General features: G+C 42.8%; 1 protein-coding gene and 1 long non-coding RNA gene across 5 annotated transcripts in view; one reads left to right on the top strand and one right to left on the bottom strand.

Annotated features, from left to right (window-relative positions):
* The window catches only part of LOC133510385 (uncharacterized), a 42,075-nt gene extending 39,511 nt beyond the window's left edge, over positions 1–2,564 (bottom strand). For all 4 annotated transcript variants that reach the window (XR_009797592.1, XR_009797590.1, XR_009797591.1 and 1 more), the window contains exons 1-2: positions 2,444–2,564; positions 1,928–1,989 (exon numbers count right to left, since the gene is read on the bottom strand). This is a non-coding gene — a long non-coding RNA (uncharacterized LOC133510385). The remainder of the gene's footprint in view (positions 1–1,927; positions 1,990–2,443) is intronic.
* Positions 1–12,937, top strand: part of pappa2 (pappalysin 2) — a 135,716-nt gene that overhangs the window by 84,887 nt on the left and 37,892 nt on the right. Inside the window, exon 22 of the mRNA XM_061838216.1 lies at positions 1,848–2,016. Coding sequence (XP_061694200.1) covers positions 1,848–2,016 — 169 coding nt within the window. The remainder of the gene's footprint in view (positions 1–1,847; positions 2,017–12,937) is intronic.

The following is a 12,937-nucleotide window of genomic DNA, read 5'->3' as shown; positions in this document are numbered from 1 at the left end:
TCTAAAATATGCTTAGCTTCTCTCTGCACTGCCTTTAATGGAGAGTTTAACAATGATATGAAACAAGCAAAATGTAGGTTCACCGATTGTTAATTTATCAATTTTCTGTTTAAGAAGGCAAAAAACAACCTCATGTTAAGATCAATTTGCAGCTTGGCATTTTTATGAGTTTCACTCTCAAACTATTTTGTAAACATTTTAATAACCCCAGATGCTTTATTAGTTCAATGTGTGAAAGTGAAAAGCAGCAGCTGTGATAGAGCTTTAACCAGGAATTCACACCTTTGACACATGCACCCATATATGCTATACCAGATTCTGTCACACTGTTTGTGTATATCAAAAATGTGTTTTACTGGCGAGTGGGCAATCCTCTGTGGTTTGGGATTAAAAGACCAAAAGTTTGATGGGAAAAATTGAGTGGGGTCATAAAGGTCATCTTTATTGTACATTATGTACAGCGTGTGTGTGTGTGTGTGTGCACGCACTTTTAATTAAAGCATGTTAACGGAAAATAGAGTAAAGGTCAGCTCATCTCTATTAAATGTTCCCAAGATCAAAGTGTAAATCAGCTCAGTACAGTTAAAAACAGAAATCCAGTGCTTTGCATGAACAGTGTATCCAATAGGTCATGCAATATGTACCCTATTTTGACAACGTGACGCTAAATCCTCTCTCATTTAAATAGTGTTTAGAGAAGATTTTTGTCGACAATTACGAATTTTCAGGGGCGCTACCATTTTCGCGAGTCACATGATGTATGTGGGCGTATATGACGTGTACTGTGCTGTTCCAAACCCTCGATTACATGGGACACCATTATGCCCAGTGCTGATTTCTCGGATTTATCCTTATCTGATGAAGAAATAGCACTATTGTTTGATTGGGAAGGTGGAGGAATACTTTCATACAGATTTGAACCTGTGGCTGTAATAATGTTGAATATTTGGATTGTTCTTTGGGCGGAATGACGCCGAGTCTGATGAGTGAGCTCTGGTGGCGGGCCGCGAGCAAACCAAAGGCCCCCGGGAGCTCTGGGCCGGCAGCCATGGATGGTTCTTCGGACTGGAATGTCCCAGCGTCTGATGGGTGAGCTCCGGTGGCGGGCCGCGAGCAGAGCTTTCAGGCGGCGGAGGCCTTTAGCCAAGCTTCGGTTGCGGCGGACGCCTTTAGCCTAGCCTCAGCATCCGGGGCTAATGGCCTCTGCCGCCTGGAACATCAGCTCACGGCCGTCTGGAACCTCGGCTCGCTTTTCAGACTCCACGTCATTCCCATTCGAAGAACAATCCAAAGCTGCCGGCCTGGAGCTTCCCCGGGGGTCTTTGTTTATGCACTTATGTCACGTGCAGGTATCCGAGTAGTCAGACGCAGCGTCATTCCACCCGAAGAACAATCCAAATATTCAACATTAATTACAGCCAGAGGTTCAAATCTGTATGGAAGTATTCCTCCGTCTTCCCTATCAACCGATACTGCTATTTCTTCATCAGATGGGGATAAATCCGAGAAATCAGCGCTGGGCATAATAGTTTCCTATGTAAGACCACACGGTTGTGAGAGTGTTTGGAATGGCACAGTACACGTCACATAGGTCATGTGACTCGCGAAAATGGCAAAGCCCCTGAAAATTCATAACTGTCGACAAAAATCTTCTCAAAACACTATTAAATGAGAGAGGATTTAACATCACATTGTCAAAATAGGGTACATATTACATGACCAACTGGATACACTGTTAATGCAAAGCACTGGATTTCTTCCTTTCTTATCTTGGTATTGGACATTTTTTTTTTTTTTTAAACTCCAATAATCTGGCCCAGAGTTATGCTTATATTTGTTGTTTTTAGGAAATACTTCAAGTCTGAGTGCCTCGAGGGAGGGCAGTGGGAAGATGCCTCGTGTGAGCCCATATTTTGCCCAGCCTTACCTGATGTTTTCCAGGGCATGTATATTTGCACCAATGGCCTCTACTATGATACGCTCTGTACTCTGCAGTGTCCAGATGCAAAAGAGAATGTAAGTTACTAACAGCTGCAAAATATTCACATATATTGGCAAATATGCACATTTCTAAAAAGACAGCATTGCTGCATTATTACTGCTTGGACAAAAAAAAAAAAACTGCTGAATTAGACGACAATAGCAGTCAAAGGCTTCAATTGTCACAGTTTGTACCAAGCAGTATTGGATGGGACCCAAAAGCAAACTGAGACAGAGGAAGCGTTTGAAAGGTTTTTATTTGGGTTAAGTGGAAGGTCAGGAATACCAAGACATAACGGTAGTCCATAGGAGTAGGGAGCATACGGAATAATGGAGCGTAAGCAAATTACTGAACTTAGAAATGCAGCTGGAGTAAGTGTGATATTAGGAGCACACAGCAGGAGACGAGAGAAGGAGGAACAACAGGGAGTAAGATCAAGCACTGGTATCAGAGAATACTTACCATCAAGAGCAATGTTTCAGCCAGTGTACTGCGATGGAGGAAAAATACTCACACCGTTCACTTGAATACATGAAGAGGCAGGCTTAAGTGCAAGCAGTGAGAAGTGCTGATTGGAACCAGGTGTGGAGGCGAGGAGGTGATTAGTGCTGAAGAGAGAGGGGGAAAATGCTTAAGGTGCCACTGATGCCTCGCAAAGGAACTGCCAGGCACAGATCACGACATCAATAGCAGTATCAGTTTGAATTAGATCTATATCCACATGACTCACAAAGAACCTTCAAGATCATAAATCATCATAGTTCCACTCTATTCCTACAGAAGAAATACATGCATATTAAAAGTTGTTCGCCATATTCATGTTAGTGTTTTGATAATGATAAATATAGTAACCAGACATTGTATTTTCCTTCGACCCCAGGGCCTGATTTACCAATTGTCCAAATAGCTGGGGGTAAATCTTCATTCTATCAGATTGCACATGCTAATGGTTGATGTGCTGGGCATGATATTCTGCAGTGTGATTGCACACTCTTCGTAAATTCCCAAAAAGTAGGTGCTAAATTGCATGTTCACTCACTTTCACGTTTATCAATGGATGTGAAAGTGATGAAGGCTGCAAAATGTTAACGTTTTTTGCGAAAACCATGGTAACGAGTATTTCCTGAGACATATGAATGTTGTCATTTAAATCTGTGAAAAACAAGGAGACCATCAATTTTCCGAGCCACTTTTCCTCATAGGGTCGTGGGAGTGCTGCCTCTCCCAGCCAACTTAGAGCAAGGGTGGACTACACCCTGATCTAGTCGCCAGTCAGTCACAGGGCACATATTGACACTATCACTGACTCCATGCTGCCTGTACCAAAGTCAGGCTGGTGTACCACTGCACCATCAGTTACTGTGCCCCAAGAAGATCATGTTTTTTTTCCAATTCTATAAGAAATAAATCCAACAAAATGTAATCAGAATGCTGTGCTTGCGAATGAATGCATACTAGGAGTCAATAAAAAAGCCGTGTGCCTCCTATGACAGGCAGGCAAAGAAATCATAATCAGAATTACATTGCTTTATTGGCCAATACACAAGGAATTTGTGCCCGCTAGTTGAAGGCACTCTAGTATGGGACAACAAACATCGACTATGACAAATTATACATTTTAGGACATAAAAGCACGAGTACGGAGAATGACTGAGCAATGAAAAGCTATCAGTAATGTAGTAATACTGATAAAATGATAATTGTGCAAATGATGGAGTCCTCACGCTATTTAAAGTTACGAATAGTGTAATAATCTGGTACAGTGACAATTGTACAAATGGTGCAGAGTTTCTAAGCACAAAAGAGGCCAATAATACTCAACAATAACTATGGAAAGAATGCAGTGATGCAGCTACACCAGTGAGTACAGTGGTGGAGTAGTGTCTCAACAGACATTAGCAGAATTTCACAATGAAAGGAAGGAAGATTCTGTAAGCATATCTGCTGGTTTTAGTGTGCATTTCTTCCATATCGCTTACCTGAGAGAAGGAGTTTGAAAAGATGGTGACCAGGGGGTAAAAAGAATTTTGCATGTCCTTAGTTCGAACAGTGTCCAAGTCCTCAAAAGTGAGTAAGGGGTCGTTGATAATCTTTTTGGAAGTCTTAACTGTCTGTTGCCGTTGGATTTTGCTCTTCTTTGCAGCAGCACCAAACCAGGATGAACACACAATGTGATGAACAACAAATTTATTGAATTACTGCTGCCTCTGCCTTACCAGCTCCTTTGGCACGCTTCCAGAGCAGTCATGGGAAGTAGATCCTCTGCTGGTAATTTTTGGAGTTGATCTTGGCCTCCCACTTCAGGTCCTGAAAGCCCGCAATTCTCAGGAACTTGAAGGATTCAACGGTTTACATAGGGCAGGTTGTGTGCTACTCCATTCCTGTTGGTGATGTTTGGACAGATTTTGACAGCTGGATGTGTTGACTTTCAGTCATTTGTGTAGAGAAGTACAGCTTAGAGACAGCAGACATCCTTGGGGTCCCAGTGCTGGTAGTGCGTGTGGATGAGATGGTTTTCCCCATGCTCAACTGTTGAGTTCTGCTTGTCAAGAAGTTGTAAACACACTGGAAGATAGCAGGTAAGACATTGAGCTGGAGGAGCTTGGAGAAGAAAGGTTCAGGGATGAGAGTGTTAAACACAGAGCTGAAGTCAATGAACATGATTATTGTGCAGGTCCCTGCACAAATGAAGTGTTCCAAAATTAAGTGCAGTCACGTGATGACTGTCATCCACTAATTTAATTGCTCGGTCTTCAAACTGCAGGGCATCAGCAGGAGTCCTGTGACGGTTGTCAGATTCTGCTTATCCGCAGAACTAATCAGGAGAAATGTCGTGACCGACTCTCCAGTAAAAGGGTTAAGCTACCCCTTTACCCCAGCTGACTCTAACGCCATGCGTGCAGGAGGACGGGAGCTTCTTAAGTCGGTGTTGAGGTGAATTCGCCTAGGTGCACTATCTGGCTTTAGTTTTGCAGAGCCAATCTGGTCTGCCTTCACATATCAGCCCTTGTCGAGTAACCTTTCAGAGTAACAAGGTGAAAAAATGATCGCTCCGCTTTTACAGCAGCTTCATCTCTTATGAATCGATTGCACTTGTCATTGACCTAGTAAATTTAACAATCCTTGTTAGGATCGTACGGATTTGTTTCATTTTAAGATGGAGATTATCAATTAGACAACTCAATATAAGAATGACAAAGATAGATGAAGATGGAAATTTTAAGAATTTAATAAAATGATAAAAATTGCTCAAATAACATTCATTACTCGACAGTCATTCCCACCAGACGTGGGGTATGGTTGCGATGTTAAGGCAAAATTCGATGTTAATTGAACATAAATCAATAAAAGGAAAAATGATTAAAATGATAATACTGATGGTAAGTAGGATGGGATAAATGATAAAAATAGTAAATGAAGTGAGATTCAAAGCATTCAAAAGCATCAGAAATTAGGGAAAATAGACATTTGTGAGTTCGTCTGTTGGGGGTGATAAAGTCCTACATAGCTCGAAGCTTAATTTGGTAATAAGGATTTTTGGGATTAAGGATAAATTGTCAAGCCAACTTGTCCTTCAAAGGTAACCACGTAATATCGCTGGTATTATCCTGCCATTACCTTATTATAGTAGTTGTTTTACTTGCGCCCAATCTTAAATGGAGTCGTCAAAAATTAAACATTCCAAGTTGCTAGAAAACTTCTCCCCGCCAGCTTGCCACATGACTATTACACCTATAGAAAGACCTTGTCTCTTTGTCTGTGAGAACCGAACAAAAAGCCCCAGACTTCCGTATCCAGGTTTTTTTTTATAGCTTTTTGGTGGAACGTTCTGGAAAATGTTGGCTGAATCCACGCCTAGTGGGAAGGGCTCACTTGGTTTATCCTATTAGGCCCCTGGCTTGACTTGTCACGCCCTTCTTAGCTTCACTCAATTTTGTCATTTTCTCTTTAATCAATCAATGCATCTTTAAAAATGTAACCACAAACTCGCGTTCGGTCTCACCCTAGTTTTTGAGCAATAGCATAAATGTATCAACATTCTTGTGATTACAATTCTCTCATGCATTCTCAGGCTTATTTTAGTTGGTTGTTCATTATGTGTTGACTTGTATGAGAGAGACAGTCATACACAGGTTATATTCTTTTCACAAACCCGTTTCAAAGCATCATATTTTCTGCTAAAAGTTGAATGGAAAAATAGTTGAAATCAATTTATGGTTGCAGACATCCTGTGTGGTGATTCGAGTGTGACGGGCTTCCTGTTCAGTAACTCGACGCTGCAAATGTCTTGAAAAACCGTGGGGTGTGACCCGGCAGCTGCATCCTGTTGATGTCTTCATGTCAAAAACAAGATGTGAATACAAAGATATGACAATAATTGGGTTCTTAAGATTGCTAACCCCGATATATGTATGTAATACAAAGATATGAAAAATAATCAGGTTTATATAAGGTTACTGAGTTTGGTATACGTATGCAATGCAGTGAGATGCTAAGTGGGTAGGCTACGTTTATCAGAGAGATCTTTGCCGTGCTGGTGACCCAATGAAGTATAATTTTGTTTGGGGACATCTGGTGTTCAATTTGAGAGTTGGTGCTAGGGCTCAGCTCAACACATGAACCCAAGCCATACAAGCCAAATGCTCATCAATTCGCTCCATTGCTATTTGTGGCATGGCAACCTACTTGACACGGTCTAAAGGTGGTCCACCGAGGCGTTCAAAGAACTTCAGGGGGTGTGGACATGGAGGAACCTAGTTGATCTTTTGTCGCTTCTACAGATATCTCACCTCCTGATGGGAATGATCAAGTCAGAAAGCGGAGTCAGAGGTGTGGTGAAGAGTGTTGGAGGTTGGGCTGGATGAATGTGATCTTTGCAAAACTGCAGTGGAAAGTATTCAAACCATCAGCCATTCTTTTATTGTCCTCAATTTGGGGGATGACCTACTGTAGATTAGGTAGGTTAACTATAGGCCTATCCACACTGACAAGGAATTGTGAGCAACAAAGTGGTTTTCCAGCTATTTTGCATAACTTCTCGTCGCAGTCTTAATTTCCTTTGTCAGGTGGTCGTACCTTGAAAAAAACTCAAAGGCCGGCCAATAATATTGCTAAATTGCTCCTGCTGTTTTACGTGAGCATTTGTGAAAAAAAAAATGGAGAAAAAAATCCCCTAACATCGATATTCTCAGACAATAAATATCAGAATTAAAGCAAATTAGAGCAAATGTATTTATATAATGTATTTCATGCACAAGGAAATATATATACTTTCCATCCGGGGTCTCAAACTGGTGGCCCAGGGGGCCATTTGTGGCCTGCAAAACAATATTTTTTGCCCCCCACCTCAATATGAAAGGTTAATGTTAGTGCAGCCCTCGAATTGTTTTATGCATGGCACTTTTACAGTTTTGTATCCAGAGCTGACAAACCTACTGATCATGGAAGAGCATAAGGCTCTTGGGACGTGGCATCGACCGGGCTTGAAACAAGCAGAGAAACATTTTTCAGTGAGTAAAGTTGACAGAACCGTTGCTGTGGAGTGATTTGCACACAAAGTGTTGACACCACAGTCCTTGTTTATTTTATTTTGGTTTAAAAAATAAGCGATATGTTTGAGACGATTGGACTTATTAAAAATTTCTAATTTAAATGGCCTGTGTTTGCATGTGCATCTGCAGCCCAGCCTCAGCAAAATTCTGCCTCCACCACCCCCAAGGTAAATTGAAACCCCTGCTTTACATTCTTAAAAAAGCACTTAAACACAAAGAAAAACCAACTACTAACAAAAAAACAGCTGAAAAACATTTAAGATAAAAAGAATGCTCAAGAAAACATTTTGACGTGGATTTTAAAACATCCACACCTCACTTCTCCTGGCAACTTAGTCCATTTGTGTCCAGGAAAAAAAACTAATCTCGAACTATACATCTCACAGCCCTGCTGAATTTTTATTCCATGAATATTTATTTCATAGATTCAGGACCCAATTGAGGTAATTTATGCACCAGGAGCAGAACTTCCAAATATAAAGGTTATTGGGAGCCAGTCGAAAGACTTGAGAATTGGAGAAAAATAATCTTACCCAGTCAGTCACTGAGAGTGAGTACATTTGTATGACTTCAGTCCAGGGAACATGGGTTAGGTTCCCACACAGGGACAATATGTGTATGTGTATGTGTGTGTGTGTGTGTGCAAATGGTTGTCCGTGTCAATATGTCTCTTGCAACTGACTCGGAACCAGTTCAGGATGTAGAGTTCCCTTTTCGCCTAAATTCAGATTGGATAAGATTAGCAGGATTGAGAATAGATGGATGTTCTGACCTTTTTGTTCTGGTCAGAAGTCAAGCTCCAGCATTATGGATGAGCTGAACCTGTTCAATACTCTTTTGCCTGAGTCCAGTCAGAAGAGCAGCATCAGTCGTCAAGTCTATTGGAGATAAAAGTATGGTTGAGCTTCTCCTAATCTACTTGGCACATACAGGAAAGGATATGTAGGGATCCCATAGATCATTGCCATTTGATGACATTGAACACTTCCAATAGTTCCAAAATAACTACTTTCCTCCGGGTAGGATCTGAACCATTGAAGGACTATTTCATTTATTCCTAACCTATAATAGCTGACTCAGTGCCTTTTTGATCAATTTAATAAAACATTTTTTGCTTACTGTACGACCACGCATGTTTGTTTGGGACCCCACAACATAGTAGATGATTTAAATCATAGACATCAGGTAAGGGGTGCTTGGTATGGCTGAAGTAAGCCTTCGTGTTGTCCTGTTTGGTGTAAGCCAATGTTGGAAAAAGGAAAGAAATATAAAAAGAAAGTGAAATTTGAATATATTTGATAGCTTCGTAACTCTTTCAATATAGAGTTGTACCCATTGTGTATATTTAACATACATCCAAAGTGCAATATGATATGACATTTAACATTTGTGGGGCGCTGGATTTATTACAACTTCTGAAGCATGTAAAAGGAAAAGAGCTGAAGCAAACGGGAGAAGGCAAACGGGAGAGCAATGCCAAACTCGACATGGAGCGCGTATACAGTATTTCATGGTTGCTTCATCCAGACTGCATGTCTGGAGGTATGTCAGTCACAAGGGAAATGCTGTGTCAGAATCTAAATTATGATTTGTACAACTGAATTAAGTTCGTTTTGAGTTGGCTTTTGCTGTGGATAAACAGTTTTTGATTGTGGCACAAGTTAACTGGTTGTTTGCAGGAAAGTCCATCCATCCATTTTCTTTTGCCGCTTAATCCTCACGAGGGTCGCGGGGAGTGCTGGAGCCTATCCTAGCTGTCAACGGGCAGGAGGCGGGGTACACCCTGAACTGGTTGCCAGCCAATCGCAGGGCACATCGAGACAAACAGCCGCACTCACAATCACACCTAGGGGCAATTTAGAGTGTCCAATAAATGTTGGATGGTTTTGGGACGTGGGAGGAAACCAGAGTGCCCGGAAAAACCCACACAGGCGCGTGGAGAACATGCAAACTCCACACAGGTGGGGCCGGAGTTGTACCTGGGTCTTCAGAACTGTGAGGCCAACGCTTTACCAGCTGACCCACCGTGCCACCTGCAGGAAAATCATGCCAGTCCATTATTTTACAGTGAAGAAAATAAGTATTTGAACACCCTGCTATATTGCAAGTTCTCCCACTTAGAAATCATACAGGGGTCTGAAATTTTCATCGTCGGTGTATGTCCACTGTGAGAGAGATAATCTAAAAAGAAAAATATAAATATAATAATAAAAATATAAATATAAATATGATTTTTTTAACAATTTGTGTGATACAGCTGCAAATAAGTATTTGAACATCTGTCTATCAGCTAGAATTCTGACCCTCAAAGACCTGTTAGTACGCCTTTAAAAGTCCACCTGCACTCCGTGTATCAGAATCAGATGTACCTGTGTGAGGTCGTTAGCTGCATAAATAAACCTGTCCTCTCCACATGGTTCGAAAGGGTCACGGAGAAATTGCCAAGCAGCTTGGTGAAAAAAGTTCCACTGTTGGAGCAATCATTAGAAAATGGAAGAAGCTAAACATGAAGGTCAATCTCAATTGACCCCTCCGTACAGGGCACTTAACCACGCCTCCTGAATTGACGTCACGCCACGTGCGCTGACGTAAGACAAACAGTAAAAATGGCAAATACAATACAATACATTCTGAACTGAGACAGACTCCATGCTTCTGATTTCATTCAAATCAACGATATATTATAGATTCTAAATACAATACATTCTTAACTGAGAGAGACGCCATGCTTCTGATTTCATTCAATCATTCACACGTAGCAATGTTATGCTAGCGGAGAACGTCTCATTCATTAATACGAGACGTGTATTAAAAATCAAATTTAGGGCAAATCTTCGTGCAAACACAGTCTGGTTAAGCTTCGGCCGCGAGCCAGCAAGAAATCGATACGTTTGTGCTGTCCGATCATCGCTAAATATCGCTCAACAAAGAATAAGTGTGTCAATCGTTCACACGTAGCGGTGTTATGCAAGCGGAGAACGTCTCATTCATTTATACGAGACGTGTATTAAAAATCAAATTTAGGGCATATCTTCGTGCAAACACAGTCTGGTTAACTTTCGGCCGCGAGCCAGCAAGAAACCGACACGTTTGTGCAGTCCGATCATCGCTAAATAACGCTCAACAAAGAATAAGTGGAAAGATGTCTTTATGCAGCTAACGACCTCACACAGGTCCTTCTGATTCAGGATAATACATGAAGTGGAGGTGGACTTTTAAAGGCGGACTAACAGGTCTTTGAGGGTCTGAATTCTAGCTGATAGACAGGTGTTCAAATACTTATTTGCAGTAAATAAATAAATCACAAAAAAAATCATACATTGTGATTCCTGGAGTTTTCTTTTGAGGTTCTCTCTCCCACATGGACATGCACCTACGATGAAAATTTCATACCACTCCATGATTTCCAAGTGGGAGAACTTGCAATATAGCAGGGTGTTCAAATAATACATGGAGTGGAGGTGGACTTTTTTAGACAGACTAACAGGTCTTTCAGGGTCAGAATTCTAGCTGATAGACAGGTGTTCAAATACTTATTTGCAGTAAATAAATAAATCACTAAAAAAATCATACATTGTGATTTCTGGAGTTTTCTTTTGAGGTTCTCTCTCCCACAGTGGACATGCACCTACGATGAAAATTTCATACCACTCCATGATTTCCAAGTGGGAGAACTTGCAATATAGCAGGGTGTTCAAATAATACATGGAGTGGAGGTGGACTTTTTTAGACAGACTAACAGGTCTTTGAGGGTCAGAATTCTAGCTGATAGACAGGTGTTCAAATACTTATTTGCAGATTTCACACAAATAAATCATTACAAAAATCATACATTATGATTTCTGGATTTTTTCTATTTAGATTATCTCCCTCACAGTGGACATGCACCTACGATGAAAATTTCATACCACTCCATGATTTGTAAATGGGAAAAGTTGCAATATAGCAGGGTTTCAAATACTTGTTTTCTTCACTGTAAGGTTTCCAGAGGAAGCACTGGGACAGGGCTGTCCTGGATGTGGTTGAGACTCACCGTAGTTGGAGCTCAGAGTGAGGGTCCCGCTGGTTTGACCGGGCAGCGGCCCACCATATGACCCGACTGACCACAATAAAACCATAGCCCCTCCCTCAGGCATTGTTGACATTGCTCGGGTGACAGGAGGAGGCGGCCCAGCTGCATGGGCTCCTCCGCATCAGTAGATGCACGTTGAGGAGCATTGGTGTCTCTGATGCGTGGAAGTATATTCCACTACTGGGCATATTCCTGCTCCTGATCCATGAGTGTTTTGTCTATTTTCAAGGTGAGAGCTATATGGGAGTTAAGGTCTATCGACAAGTCCAGCAGGATCAACCGATCCTTTACGGACAGCCTTTGAAAGAAGGCATCTAAGAGTGCCCCGTTGTTCCACTGGCTCTCGGCTGCTAGATTGCGGAACCTAACGGCATAGTCGGAGACCCTGCGCTTGCCCTGCCGTAGCGTGATCAAAGAATTTGCCACCTCGGATTCGGGTCGCATATTGGAATTGTGGCATGGCTTGTGCCATGGACGTCACGAAGGATTGTCATGGCCCTGCCGTTCCAGCCCTGGCTGGGCGTGTCCCAGCAGACCGATGATGATTAGGAGGCGCACACCTGCGCCTCATCTTCTCTGATTAACCCTGGTACTTATAGAACCCAGTGGACGACTGGTCCTGGCTGAGCAGGAGGTTGCCCTCCAGGTGACGAACCAGAGGCTCCTTGAGATCTGTGCCCGGCTTGAGCCATGGCTAGCCTCTCAGCTTAGTGCTGCTACTATGCCGACGGCGGCCATTCCAGCTGCTACCCCGGTCCAGCTCACTCCGTCTGCCCCACCCGCTGCGGATATTCAGCGTACCGGCGTAACACCTCTCTCCCGACCCGAACACAAACGTTTCTCTGGTGACTCAGGGAACGTCAGACCCTTCCTCGCTCAGTGTGACCTCCACTTCGAGGTACAGTCGTCCGCCTTCCCAACGGACGACTGTACACCGGATCGCCTTCATCTTCTCCCACATGATGGGAAGAGCGAAGGCGTGGGCCACGGCGGAGACGTGTCACTCTTTGACGGCCTTCGTCTGCGCCACAACACAGGCCTTCCAGTACGCCGCGCCGGAGCACGAGGCAGTGGCATTGCTAATCACGTTACGCCAGGGACAGCGCCACATTTCCAACTACGCCATTGAGTTCCGTATCCGGGCTGCTGAGAGCCGATGGAACGGGGTCGCCCTCCTCGACGCCTTCTTCCAGGGGCTCTCCCCGCAGGTCTCCAGTCTCCTCATCGCCGTGGACCTTCCTACCTCGTTGGATGCGCTCATTGTGCTGGCGCTCAAAGTCGACCAAAGACTTGCCTCCCAGGGACAAATGAACGTGCTGTTTGGAGGAGAGA

Source organism: Syngnathoides biaculeatus, chromosome 13, assembly GCF_019802595.1.
Source record: "Syngnathoides biaculeatus isolate LvHL_M chromosome 13, ASM1980259v1, whole genome shotgun sequence".
Lineage (NCBI taxonomy): Eukaryota > Metazoa > Chordata > Actinopteri > Syngnathiformes > Syngnathidae > Syngnathoides > Syngnathoides biaculeatus.
This window is presented reverse-complemented; position numbering and strand designations above follow the sequence as displayed.